Source organism: Microtus pennsylvanicus, chromosome 3, assembly GCF_037038515.1.
Source record: "Microtus pennsylvanicus isolate mMicPen1 chromosome 3, mMicPen1.hap1, whole genome shotgun sequence".
Taxonomy (NCBI): Eukaryota; Metazoa; Chordata; class Mammalia; order Rodentia; family Cricetidae; genus Microtus; species Microtus pennsylvanicus.
In genome coordinates this window covers 43,787,746-43,802,332 of record NC_134581.1, presented here as the reverse complement: position 1 = coordinate 43,802,332, position 14,587 = coordinate 43,787,746, and the positions used below count along the sequence as shown (strand labels likewise).

General features: G+C 38.1%; 1 protein-coding gene across 33 annotated transcripts in view; it reads right to left on the bottom strand.

Annotated features, from left to right (window-relative positions):
- Mlip (muscular LMNA interacting protein) overlaps positions 1-14,587 on the bottom strand; it is a 237,675-nt gene that overhangs the window by 63,739 nt on the left and 159,349 nt on the right. For all 33 annotated transcript variants that reach the window (XM_075965184.1, XM_075965191.1, XM_075965200.1 and 30 more), the window contains 2 exons: positions 12,701-12,745; positions 6,534-6,578 (listed from right to left, as the gene is read on the bottom strand). In XM_075965184.1, coding sequence (XP_075821299.1) covers positions 6,534-6,578; positions 12,701-12,745 — 90 coding nt within the window. The remainder of the gene's footprint in view (positions 1-6,533; positions 6,579-12,700; positions 12,746-14,587) is intronic.

Below are 14,587 nucleotides of genomic sequence, written 5' to 3'. Positions count from 1 at the left end.
TATCATTCTAATCCTTAAGTGTGTTTTTTCACAGTGGATAGTCCCACATTCTATTCCTAATGTCCCTATCTCTTCAGAATTGACACCATATACTATTACCACATCAGCCTTATTTCAATGTACTCAAATCCATCATCCAAATGTATTTTTAATGTATACCTCAGACAGCCTTTAGCATACATGATGCATGAAGAGCTAACGTGGGCACACAGGAGGCACTTCCACAGTGACTTCCTTTCTGTTCTTCCTAATATGTTGTTCCTTTATGTCAAATGATCATGTTAAGTCATCCTTAACATAGGAATTAGAATCTTCACTTTAAAAGATCCCTAGATGATTTGTGTGCAAAGTAAAAACTACAAGGCATTAGGCCAGAGCATCCATCAAATGAGCTGCTCTGTTGGGACTGGCGTCAACACTCCAGACACATTTGCTTATCAGGGTCTTTTGTCTCCCAGGGAAGAAGAGCAGGCTGTTTTTTATAAATTTCTCATCTCTGTTTTCTCTGTGCTCAAAGTAATCTGTTATCCTTGTGCATCAAGTAGGAGTTCTCTTGAAGGATTTCCTTAATTTGTGCAAATCTAATTTGCTAAGTCTCTGTGCAAACAAATATGAAGAAATTAGATGGAGCACATTAGAAGAGTCCATAAAGTGTGAGTTACTATAAGACCGTCACCATCCAACAACAAACCCATCCACAGAGGGCCTCTTCTCAATGGTGGAATCTACAGAATAATCAGACTTGACAAAGAGACACATATCGCTTCAGTCATGTTAAAAAAAATGGTATCCTGTAAATTTGTGTCTAGTATAAGTGCAAAAATTGAAAGGGCCTTTTAACACAGTTAATGCCCAGAACACAGAAAGAACAAAGGGTCTCCAGGTGGAGAGTTAGCTGATACGAATCACTGACTGGGAAATGACTTACTCTAGATGGAAATATTCTGAAGTGCCTCCAAAAGAAAACAGCTGTTTGGGAACCTGAGGCTATTAGGACCTACTCTGTCAAATGAGACCTTTTGAAAAACTGCAGAGTCGATGGCAATGGATACCACACAACTCTTAACTCAGGATGCACAACCAAGTCAAGCAATCCACGGAGTAATGGTAGCGTAACTCACATCGTGCCATTCAACTTCCAAAAGCTGCCACTCACTTCCAGATCAAACCGCATCAACTGATATTTCAAAGGTCCCTTCGCCCTTCTCATTGCAAAGGGCTTGCAATTCCTGATCTTCCCTGTCTTTAACTAGCTTCTCCCTTTCCACCTTGTCCTCCACTGCTACCCTCTTCATGCCTGCACATTTGCTCAGGCTCCCTGACTGTGACTCACCGTAACTCGCCCACTGTGACCCTCCGCCAGGAGTTTTCACTTGCTCTGTCCTATAAGTGGGTCTCATTTCCATTGTGTTTTCAAACAGCACCTTATCAGAGAGGCGTTTCCTGATCATTCAGATAAAATGTTCATCTCTACCACCCTATAACATTTGCTGCCATCTGACATCTGCGCATGTGTTTGTTGTCTTGCTCTATGAGGCCAAAGATCTCTGAAGACCTGACTTTGATTGCCCAGAACCCACATAAAATTGTCATCATGGTGGCCTACAGACTTGGCATTCAAGCCAAAGGGTGTGGAGACAGGAGGATCCCTGGAGCTTGATATTCAGCCAGTCTAGCCCACGTGGTAAACTCCAGGCCAGAGAGAAACCTTGTCTCAAAGGAGATTGGTGGCATTCCTGAGAATACATCCATGGTGTTTCATTGGCCTCAGTATGCATATACAGACACTTATATATGCACCACCCCACATACATGTACTACCTTACTCATATGTCGGGAGTGGAAAAAGTCCTGAGTGAATGTGTATTATTGACATGAGCATAAACCGTGTCAAGAACCCTACTACCTCAGAACTATGGCAAGGCCTTCCCCAGGTCAGGCTCAGAAGAGTGGAAAGGCCTTCTTCAGGTCAGGCTCAGAGGAATGGCAAGGCCTTCCCATAGTCCAAGTATGGATGCTAACAACATCCAGAAAATATCAACTGCAGCTTCCTCCTTCAGGTTGCTTGCAGCTGGGACTGCTCCCCTCAGGGCCTCTTACCCGGATTAGCAACCTACCCCTTCCCCCTTCATGCTGGAGAGAGTAAATAAATGCAGGGGTTTCCAGGCTGCTACTTGGGAGCCTCTGTCACAGTGTATGGCCCTTTCAGTCCCAGGTTTTCCTTATGTGTACCTGTCATTTCTTAATTTCCTGTCACCCCAGGAAGGTCAGTCCCAAAGTCAAAGTCATTCAGGTTATGGCACACATACATGCATCCATTAAAAAAAAAAAGAAAAAGAAAAAAACCATGATGATCTCACCATTTCTGAAAAACACAAATGAGGAGTGGGATGGAACTGAGATCGTATCGTAACTGCTGCTATACTTCTGCAAGAAGTCTCAGGTGTGAAGAACAGAGTTATGGGAGCTCACTATCATGATTCGGGGTGGGTGGGTGCTGAGGGTCATTAGTCTAAGGCTGCTATTTACTCGTGTTTACAATCTATCGCATGTCATTTTTTACTTGAACACTGTTACTAGGGCACATAAAATTGGATTTTTTTTCAGCCTTGGAAACTTATCATCATAATTGTATGACAGCAAGTTGGTACTGCCTCTGGAGATTTACTGCCAGCAATGACCTAGCAAATTTGATGCCGACGTTTTAAAATGATGGCTTCTTAGAGCAACATCTTTCCCAAATTAGTAACTTCAGCAAATGGGATGATGGGTTGCCTGTAGCTACAGTAGTAAATTAGAAGGAGATAGGATGGAAAACAAGAGCCACAAAAGGAACCCAGTTTTTAACTCTGTTATCTCGTGTTTTTGAATCATGAGATCTACACAACAGGAAGAAGGAAGAGAGGAGGAGCACACAGGAACTCTATGAAGCTGCTCGAACTTCAGCTGATTTGATGAGTCAAACAGTTTTAAAGTGACCTGATTGTTACTTACTTCTGTTTACTAGGTCAGTCGGTGACTGGTAACTGACTGCTGCCCCTCAGCAATATTATGTACTTGACTCTGACACTCATGCTCATTTTCCCCTCAAATAAATATCTCAGATCTCAAAATCTTCTAGTATATGATAAAACCTCCGATAATGAAAAGCAGTTCATTGGTACCCTATGAGACCACTGAGATGGCACAAGGCGCCTATGGGGGTCCAATGGGATGGGAAGCATGACAGACTTTGGTAAAGAAAAAGAAAATAAAAGAATTTTGAATTTATATAGAACGCCAACTGTAAATAAGCGAGACAACTACCATAACAGCTGTAACAAACTAAAGACGGGGCTTCAATAATTATAAAGCACATCCCGTGGCTCAAGAACTGTTGTGTGGAATAGACTCAGCACAGATTGAATTATTTTGATGGAAAAGAAGACAATAGCATGAGTCACGGCTCAGGAGGTGTACATGATGAATGCTGGAGCTCCTAAGGATTCTGGGTCAAGGAAAGCTGGTCAAGGAGAAACTGTCTTTGAGCTTAAAGAAGAATCGCTTCTACACAAAAGCCTTTCTAAACAACAGGGACTTAAGGGCCCTCAGAAAGCTGAGTCATGCCCAGTAAAGCAGGGTACAACAGCTGGCACTCGGAACCAGAGACAAAGTAACTGCCAGCTTAAGGCTCTTCTTTATTCTGCTCCAGTAAGCTGCATTTGCTTTTACTTCTACCGGGCCATGTGGTTTATTTTTCTAAACCTCTTATGGGTCTTCTCTGCAGATTCAGCAGCCCATCCTGAACAGCACTGAATGATTTGCAATGACATGGAATTCCAAGAGCAAAAGAGCCAGCTGTCATCTAACCCAGGCTCCCCCCATAAAATAAAAATAAATAATAAACAAACAAACAGATCTTACCCATCTTGTCCAACCAAACTGTTTCCCAAGCAGACAAAAGAGGACACACCCATCTTTGTTAATATCGAGGTGGTTTAGCTCCAGAATTAGGAAACTTCAACCAGAGAGCCAATGCTTCCGTTTCTTCCTTGCTCCTTTTGATATGCTATGGAAAGCACTGTCCAGAGTCCCAGATGCCCCTGAGGTATCTGCCCTCACTCTGTCGGCACATCTTCATTAAGTCATCGTGTTTAACAGACAATGTAAAATCTCAGACAGTTCTCCAGAGGTCCATTCCCCAATTTACTCAACAGAGGTGTCATAAGCCTCCTGAACTATTAAAAATCAATAACAACGATTCCTTTTGAAAACCACACGGAACAAGGACAAACATTAATGCTATGATCTTAGATGATCTAATTAAACTTTTGCAGCCTCCACTTCACTGCCTATAAAATGACTTCTCACATCTTTTCATAATCTAGGGGTTTAGAGTGCAATCAAAGTGTCTCCATTTTCTACAAGACCATATCGAAAACAGGTTGTAGTGTTATGTAAGTCTCATAAAATTCCCTTCAGACTGGTACAGTACTTCTTCCAACTTCCACTTAGAGTGGGAGATTCCATTCGAGTTGTTAACTATTGTGTTGGTTGTTATAGAGTAGAAGCTATTAAGTGAGTCTCAAGAGTTGCCAAAATAGTTCCTCAAATTCAATATTACATCATTTGGCTCCTAGAAAAAACAATGGAAACAGCATACATACTGTGTGTAGGTGAACACACAAACATTCACACACACACACACACACACACACACACACACTCACTCACTCACTCACTCACACCACTGCTTGCATTTTGATGTGCTAGGAATTAAACATAAGTATCGTGGATGCTAGAGTTCTTCACCATTGGACTAGACCGCAAACCCAGAATGCAAATATTTTAATACCTGAAGTAATGACTCTTTGGAGATGCACACTTGTAATGATGACAAGCAGGCAGATAGGCCAAGTGGAAAAGGTTTGAAAACTTGAAATTACTTTATCATTCAGAAGTCAAATCTGTACGCTTAAGATTGATAGTAAACTTCTGCCAGGATGATAATTTGTCAGATATTTTCACTTAAATAAGCTTACAATATTTCTGGCCTATAGTTGAGTCAAATAATTGCCACAGTAACTGCTTATTTTACTTCAAATTGATGAATTTATTTATATAATTTAACACTGATGTATACTATTTTATAATACATATTGTATGCTAGACACACATACATAATATATATGTAATCACTTATAATATCATCAGTAAATATGTATTTTAAACATATATAAATATTAACTCATATATATGTGAATATAGTGGTTTTATTTCTCAAAATTGATCTTATATACTCTCATTTTCTGAATTAAACCTGAAGAGTGTTGATCATGGAATATAATGCTAAAATTTTATGGAAATGAAAGAATTATGATCAGAAATAATGTCACTGAAGAATAAGATACTATATGTATATATTTCTTTCCCGGTTTAATATGTTTGGAGCAATCATAAATATAGATAAATTCATGAGGTTAAATCAAAGTGATTTATTTGACTGAATGATTATGTCAAGTCAATACTTTTGTGATTTGCTTGATAGTAACATCTTCGTAAGCATAACTATACCTCAGAAGAGATCTCAGATTAAAACTTAGTTAAGACATGCTTTGGACTCTTTAAAAAAAAAAACTGGTCTAAATTACCTGCAAAGACATCCTCCTTAAGTCAAAGCAATATTTTTCATTTCTCTTAGAGAACACAAACACAGCCACATGGGATATTTTGATAGATTTTTAAGTGGGTTTTATTGTATTTATAACTTGTTTGTACTATACCTCATTTTATTAGTCTGATACTTAAATGTGTGTATATTTTTATGTATTCCCTTAAAATAGAATTTTTAGTAGCATGTATGTAGCCTACAAATTCACAGGCATGCATTTGATCAATTGGCATCTAAAACTATATCTTTTGTATGCTGTGGTGAATGAATTTCCACATGAGCATGGTCAAACCACTCGTTACTTCCAAACACTGCTCTCAAGAAACAAATAGGAATTATTTTAAAAATGAAAAGCATGTAATGTTTCCAGATCTAAAGTGGGAACACGTTATCTTTATAATGTAATTGCAATTTGTAAATGCAAATTACATGCTAAGTGTAATTTGTTTCCCTGGCTACTGTGTCAGCAAGCATTGATTCTATCCTGGAGGAACTGGGTAGTGTATGATTGAAGATTCTGGTTGTTCCTTCAGAGTACAAAGGAGTCTGTCTCCTTCGTCTCCACACATCCAGAAGCCACCCCACATTATCTGTTTTTATCTCCTCAAACTACTTTTTGATCCCTCTTATCAGGAAGTGATCTCCTCTGTAAATTCAAATCGCATTGTCTTCTGACTCGGTTCAATCTTTTGTAAAATCACGGCTCAGAGTTAGTAGGAGTTTTGGTTGAAAAAAAGCAGTCATCATGCGACTTTGGTAAAACATCAGTCAATTTTGTTACACATGTGAGCAAGTTCATTATCTCTTCAGTTTCTTTAGCTGAAGTTGTCTTGAGAAATAAGAATGTTCAAAGCAGGTAAACAACTTAGAACACAGTACATACCAGTTGACTCTCAGACGCTGTAGAGGACGTTGATAAAAGATTTGCCTGAAAATATAAATATGATGGATATTAGTGAGATTATAGAAAAAGCATGACACCAAGAAATGGTTCTTTTGAGCAATGTGACACACATCCTCTGCGTTTTAGCTCACAGAGTAGGGTATGTGCTGTTTTTCATCTTGCCTTAATAGTACAAGCCCTGCCTCCTGATACCAATGATTCTTCAAGGTTAGGTAATATCGTCTGTTTGCTCAATCCATATTTTATTTAAACATAAAAATATGGTAGATATTTATGTTTACTGACACCAAAATTAAAAACAAGTCAGATTTTTCTCAAAACATATTTATAGTAAGAGAGTAACATAACAAAAATCTCTCGAGTAAGGAATGGAAATAACTCACTTCCAAAATTTTTAGAGAACCTGTTAATATTGTCTTTGTGACTGATTCCTGCATTTGACTTTTTTTGTCTGGGGATCATATCTTTACAGCTCGTTAGTATTTCACATTTTCCTTGATAATATTTTGTACTTCATAGTGACATGCCTGGAGGCTAGGGATGATGGGGTGGACCCAGCAGAGGGAAGATAAAAGATGATGCTGAAGGCAGTCTACAGCGAAACTTCATCCAGGCTGAGTGTGGGAGTCATCAACTGTGCTGTCTAGGGTTGTAGTTACAAATAGCATGGTCTCCAAAACCACTGAAGACTATTTTTTAAATTCTTGTCACATACAAAAATATGATTTGGTAGGGATATATATGTGTGTGCGTATGTTAATTAATTTGATCAAAGTTTTTATAATGTATGCACAGATGAGACATCACACTATTTTCTATGAATATAAAAGTATTTGTCAATTAAAGATAAGTAACATTTCTATAAAATGATAGACCACATTTTCAGTAAAGTTACATTTTTAATACCAAAGAAATTCTGTTAGTTATATTTGGGTTGGTTGGTTTTATTTCGGGGCGTGTTGTTTCTTTGTTTTATAGGGTCTCATTACAGCCCAAAGTGGCCTTGACCTCATGACCTTCCTGCCTCAGCCTCTCCATGTTGAAAATGGAAGTACATGCAACCATTCCTACAACTAGAATCCATACAATATAAGAACCGAAACAGTGAAGCCTACAGAATGAAGCTGTGACTGCCTGAAAGACAAATGACTGTAGAGGGCCCCAGCTACGCTAGCCAGCTTTGGAGAAATCCATTTTACTCTGCAAAGGCACAACACCAAAATCATAAAGTGTCAGCAGGCCCCTTGCTGCTGTCTGGAGCTCCATCCCCTCAGAACCCATAGGGGAGAAACTAAAATTGCATAAAATTCTGTCTTCTCATGAATATAAGACATAGGACTTATTCTATCCTCTCCATCCTGGTGGAGCACGGCCTGATGGTAACTCCCACTCCTCCCTCAGCCCTTTTCACCCACTAATAACTGCAGAAGCTCATGGAACTGGAGGAATACATGAAAGTCATTGGTAGAGTGGCATTTCCCACCTCCATTGTGCACAGCTCTTCTGTAACTCATCAATCTCTGGCCTCATCTCTGGAAGTAGATCTGGATAGCGAGGGGATATTTAGTTACGGATCTCATGTTATATGATCTCTTTCCCCTAAAATCTATGCCTGGTCCTAGGCAGCACCTGAGTCACTCCAAGCATAGCAACACCTCCAAGCATAGCAACAAGAATATGTGAGCTGCATAAATGAGAGAAGATGACCTTTATTTGAATATCTGTGTATAAAGTGGAAAATATTCTTAGTAAGGTTTGACACATTTTTCAATATATTGTGATATTTAGGAATCAATATTCTTCCACTGTAATGACATTTTCTGTCTCTTGAGCTCATTAAAATGAGATTTTACCTATAAACTATTATATATTGAATAAGGCTGTACCATTTTTTTATGAAACTTAAAAGTAATTCATGAAATTTGAAAAGTTCATTAAATAAGTTACTATCAAATAGAATATTACTCCAAAACCAAGGGTTTCAGACAAATTCATTAGAAGCACAAATATTCCATTTTCTAATATTAAATTTTACTATGAATTTATGCTTTCATTGGCTTTTTCTTGGTTTTTAATTTTGGTTTGTTCAGACAAGATTTTCTATAGCTTTGGATCCTGTCTTGGAACTAGCTGTTGTAGATCGGGCTGGCCTTGAACTTACAGCCATCTACCTGCTTCTACCTCCCGACTGCTGGGATTAAAGGTGTACACCACCACTGCCCAGGAGCACGGTGTAATTTTTAAATTACACGAATGAAATAGATTTATGCAGGTGAGAGTTCATAAGAATAATAAAGGCAAATGCTGAGAAAGTTTTTCTTCCAAATCCGGGAGACCGAATGAAAGAAATTGTGTTTTAAAATAAAATTTAGTATTTCACACAAAGGAAAGCAACTGTCTGAGCATGAAAGCTGGGATACAGGTCAGTGGTGGAGCAGTGGCCTACCATATGCAAGTGCCTGAGTTCAGTTCCCAGCACTAGAAGAAGAATGAGTGGTACCAGAAATTTTATAATAACAAAACTCACCTCATGGGACTCATGAATGGTTTAAAGAGAGTTTATTTGCTGCTTGCTATTATTGCTGAATTTAGCATCTGTTTAAAAGTTTAATGAAATATTGTTGATAAACAGTTCTATCTGATCATACAAAAGACCTAACACTATATTTTAATATGTTGTGAACCCTATTTTGTTTCTCTTGTGCTTAAGAATATCTCAGCTAAATTACTTTAAAATAGCCTTTAATTGAAGCATACTTGGGAGAAGCAATATTAAAAGTTTAATTAATCTAAATGAATGAAAGTGTCATTGATCCAGACTGTAAACGAGAGTTAGATATTTAATAAAGACCGAAAGAACATTATTGTCTACTGGTCTCCCTCCTTCCTTCCCCCAATTCCTTTATCTTCTTTCCTTCCTTTCTTCTTTCCTCCCCTCTCTCCCTTTCTCCATTCTCCTCCTTTTGTTCTCCACCAATTTTCTCTCTCTTTTTAAGAAGGAGGCACACATAGAATAATTATTCATAAACCCCTTATTATTTAATTAACCTATTATAACCACCCCAGGACAATTGAAAACCCATGAGCATACTAACATGCTGATACAGTAGGAAGTCCCCACTCTGTCTGTCTCTTTCAAGGTCATTCAAGTTTCTGGCCATTTCTCCCATCTCTGTAAGAACGTAGATAGCTCACTTGTGTCCTCTATTGGTGTTTACATCTCAGAGGTGAGGACCTTGCCATTGCATCCACTCATGGACCCAGTGACCCCTCATGGACTTGTACATAGTAGGTGTTCAATAAATATGTGTCAAATCACTGAAGAACAGTGGGAAAGTGAACAACAGAGTTAGGAAACACTAACTAGGTTTTCCACTACTTATGATCCTTGCTTGGGTTATAAATGAAACTAGGGATTTGGTGTGTTGGGTACTAACTTGCTCAGGATAACTTTAGTACAACACAGTTCTCTTCTTGACTTTAATCCTTCCCTTATCCTGCCCACTCTGTGGTACACAGACTGGTGCCCTGCATGGCCCCTGCTTTTGAACCAAATCTAGAACTCTCCTCAGGTTAATAAAACCTGGAGTCTCAGCACGTATATTTCTGTGAAAATGCCTAATTTCACAAATAGAGTGAAGTACTAAACTGTTAGTCTAGAGACTTCTCATAGTTCCTCTCATAGGACATGGGAAAAATTAAAATGAGAAATTAATAGCTTAAAAGTATTCAATTTGTACTTAGATAAAATATCGTGTGTTTTATCCATTATACTAGAATTTCAGAAATGAATTATGGCCTCGTTAATTTTTTAAAAGTCAGAATATATTGTATTTAAGACAGATAGTTGACATAAGAGGACAGCCTAGAGATGAACAGAACTTCCGGCTGAAAATCATTATTTTCTTCTCAGAGTAAACATATCAACTGTCTCTTAGTAATCACAGTAGCCATAGCTGTGTGTTGGTAAGTGTGAGTTATCTATAAGTTGACAGAAAACACCTGGTTATATCTGGCATCATAAGATGTCCTCTTCCAAAAGATAGATCTTCCTAAGACACGGAAATATTTGAGATGCCACACACAATTTAAATGTTATGTTGTAAGAGAGAGTCAAAAGCAGATCTTCTTGCTCAAAAAACAAACTTTAATTAAGGTCAATAATCTTAGCAGAATCAAAGTTATATTTGTTCTAATCTAATCCTGAATTTGCTCAATGATTCACAGTTAACTTCAAATGACTCAACTGTTCTCCTAAGCTATGGGGATGGAAAAATAACCTCCTTTGATAAGGTTTAAAAATAAAGAACCTTCTAAGATCCTGGGTAAAACAGTCATTGTGAAAACCTTAAGATCCCAGGCCTTACCCGTACCTTCACCAGGCGTGGTGAGCCCCTTATAACCTCAGGACTCGGGTGACAGGGACTAGTGACCCTAGATCCATCCAGCTACTTACATTAGCTAAAATGTCAAACTCCCAGTTCAAGTAAGTGGGAATCCCTGCTTTGGTAAATAAAATGGAAAGTGATTGAGAAGACGCATGATGTCAGCCTCTGGTCTCCAGACCCGCACAAGTGCAGGTAATAAAGGCACATACACATGCAAAAAAATACAAGTTAAGACACACACACACATTTCTAAAGAGTGCTTTTTCTTTTTGCCCACTAAAGAATCAAGGCGTCCAAATCATGAGGCTTCTAGCCTTCTAACAGCAGATAGGTGCGTAGGTGCAAGAGAAGGGAGATGTGGATAAATGCAAAAACGAAGGACAAAGAAAGAGAGGGCCTATGATGTATTAATAACTCCAGTGTGTTGAGACTGCTTTAAGAGTTTTTCACATAAGGACTATCTAAACCTTAAATTCATCACATGAGAAAGCTACCATCACCCCCTATCTTATGGGTGAAAATGAAGGCATCATAAAACGAAGTAAGTGACCCAAGAAGCAGCAGTTCCCAGTAGGGTCTAGCTTACCAATGTCTCCAATCTTTCAGACATTCCTCCAAAGGACTTCCAATAGTAATGGAAATTGACAGAAATCGCTTCCAGGAAATGCTCTGAATCATGTTCCTGACACATCCCATAACCATCATTTCCTGAGTATGATAAAATTTAATAATTCCCTGGGCTTATTGTTTGCCTTAGAGAGATCCAAATGAAGGCAGAAAGGTGTGAAGCGTGGTGATGGCGTGGCACACAACACACATTTAATAGCTGTTTGCCCTTGATAATGATGAAAACACAGATTAGAAAAAAGCAGTGTGCCCTGGAGAAGGAGTAGTTTAATGGGTTATTTCAGATTAAATGTTCAATACTTGCTGGGAAACTGTCTCACTTTTACTAGAATGTTTGTGCAGAAGCAGATGCGGGCCACAGTTATGACATGATTGAGAGACGTGGGTAAGGCTCTGTGCGCATCGAGTGCTGAGCATGTGAAGACACACCTACATATTTGTTGGTGTAGTGTTCTTCTGTAAGACTTATTTATATATTATGTTTGGCTGCATGTATGTGCCCCACATGAGTGCTTGTTGCCTGACAGAGGCCAAATTTTTTTTTAAAAAGCAGCCATTCCTTTGGACCTGGGGTCACAGCCAGTTGTGACTTACCATGTGGGTGCTGGAAAACACACCTGGGTCCGCTGCAAGAGAAGCCAATGCTCTCATCCCCTAAGGAATTTCATCTCTCCAGCTCTCTGATTTAGTTTTTCTCATAAACAGACACTGAATTACTTGATAATTTAAACACAGAAGAGCAACAAACTAATAATTCATTTAATCCGGTGATTCCTTTGAAGCACCTGGGTGGACTATTTCTTAAACTCAAGAAGTACTTATAAAAATAAATGTCATCTAAGCTTTAGAAACTGGACGTACAAAAGGCAGGTGGTACAGTTCTGGTTTGTGTAGCTTAAGCAGATTAAACAAGAATTCATTTAAGAAAGAATTCGGTTGATAAGGTTACTTGATGCTGTACACCTGACACAATCTAATTTCCCATGTCTGGACCAATCATCACATCTTACCCCTTCCCATTTATGAAAAAATTAATAAATTCCATTATAATGACTATAGAGCTGACTTCCCTTTAAAATATGAACAGGCCTCCGTTGAAAAAGTAGCAAGCATAGTAAAAAGGATACTTACATATTTGGTTTCTCGACCAGCTGCTCTTGGGTGAGTTGAAGGAGTCTGCGTGAAAATAAAAATAATTAAGTATCTCCATAATTAGTGAATAATGAAGTGGTCAAAATTTGAGAAGATGCATCTTTTTCTCTACTGAGACTTTCTAACCATGAATCATAAAGATCTATTCAAAATTCCATTTATCTTTGAAATTTACTTCATTAAATTAATAGCCCTTCATTATTCTCTTAACAGAAACAATTTGTCAAAACTCTGTCAGTTTCCTCTTATTTATTGATAATGTTAACCACGAATCCTATAGTTAGTTTCTCATCACATTTCTTCTATAGTTTTTTGGCTGTCTCAAAAGTCATTAGAAATTTTGCTTCTGTCTGTTCTTTGAGCCCCTTACACCCAAAGGCATTCATCCCATTTCATTCATTTACTTTGAAGACCAAACTCAACTTTACTTCCAAGAATAGCATGAAAGCTCTCGGGAATTACAGCTTCAAATGCCCCTTCCTCAAAACGTTACCTCTTCATGCATACCTTCATGTCTAATATGTCTAATACCTCTGCTATCAGCTATGCTATAGTGGGATTTCTCAATTATTTACCCTCACTAATTGTATTCTAGTTCTAACATCTCCTAGCTTACATCTATTTTATAGTCTTATGTTTAATATTTCCATTTCTCCTGCATTCCTCTCTTTATGTGACAAATTACTTGGAACACAGGAATAGAAGCCCTATCTGGTCACTCTGATTCACTTACCTCCACACTTGTATTTGAAATGTAAAATGGTTCTTGTGGAAACTCTCAACCAGAACTTGATTTCATGTTAAATAAAGGCCCATCAACGTCACCTGTGCCCACTCCATATGCGTTGGTGATCCCCCAATATTTGTTCTCTTAGGTCTACTTTCTGAGGTTAGAACAAGGTTTTCCAGGAACAGAATTGAGTCTGAAGAGGCTAGGTGGCAGTACTAAAGGAATGAGAAACCTAGGAACTGATCTCTGTGTATCCCTCCCATTGGTCAGTTAAGAAAGGTAGATAAGAAAGCAGAGAAATAATAATTAAGAGAAGGAACTGGAAGAATATGGTGCTCATTTAAGATCTTAAATTTACTCCACTGAAAGGTGTGTGTTGTGAAATAAGAACATCATTGAGGAAATTCTTTTTCTCAGCCTCAGCATTACTATCCTACATCTGAACTTGTGTCTTCTATTTTCTGTCCTATTACAGTGCAAGCCATTCCCTCTTTCTTATCAATGAATAATGTCTGACTGTCTTAGACAAAATGCAATAGACTGGGGAGCTTGTAAACAACAGGTATTTCTTAGTTCTAGAGGGTGAACAGGTTTAAATCAGCTCATTGTGTAGTGAGATCCTGTTTTCTCATTCACAGATTGAAAATTCTTGTTTCCTCACATGAGAAAGGGATAAGAAACTTCTCTCTGGTCTTTTTCATAATCCTGTCAATTAAGATTTAATCCCCATGATCTAATAACATTTTTAAAGCCCGACATTACAATACCACATCAGTGATTACTTCTACTTATTAATTCTGGAGGAGGGAGTTAGACCATAACACACTCCTTTTTAATCAAGATCTGATTCTATATGGATTTTTTCCCTGCAGCATCTCTATCCTTTTGTATAACCAGCCCCTCACATTCATCTAACACAAGCACAGCACAACAGCATGATTTTTGCCATTCCAAGCCTCAAAAACAAACAAATGTTTTTCTTTATCCCATTTCTTTATTCTTTTTCTTTATTCTTTTCAAAATGATGGCAGGTATTATTTTATTCTCTAGTTATTGACTATTGGAATTTACATATTTTATCTCTGTTTTCTTACAATTTGTTTGCAACATCAGGGATCAGGCAAGCAAAGGAGCAG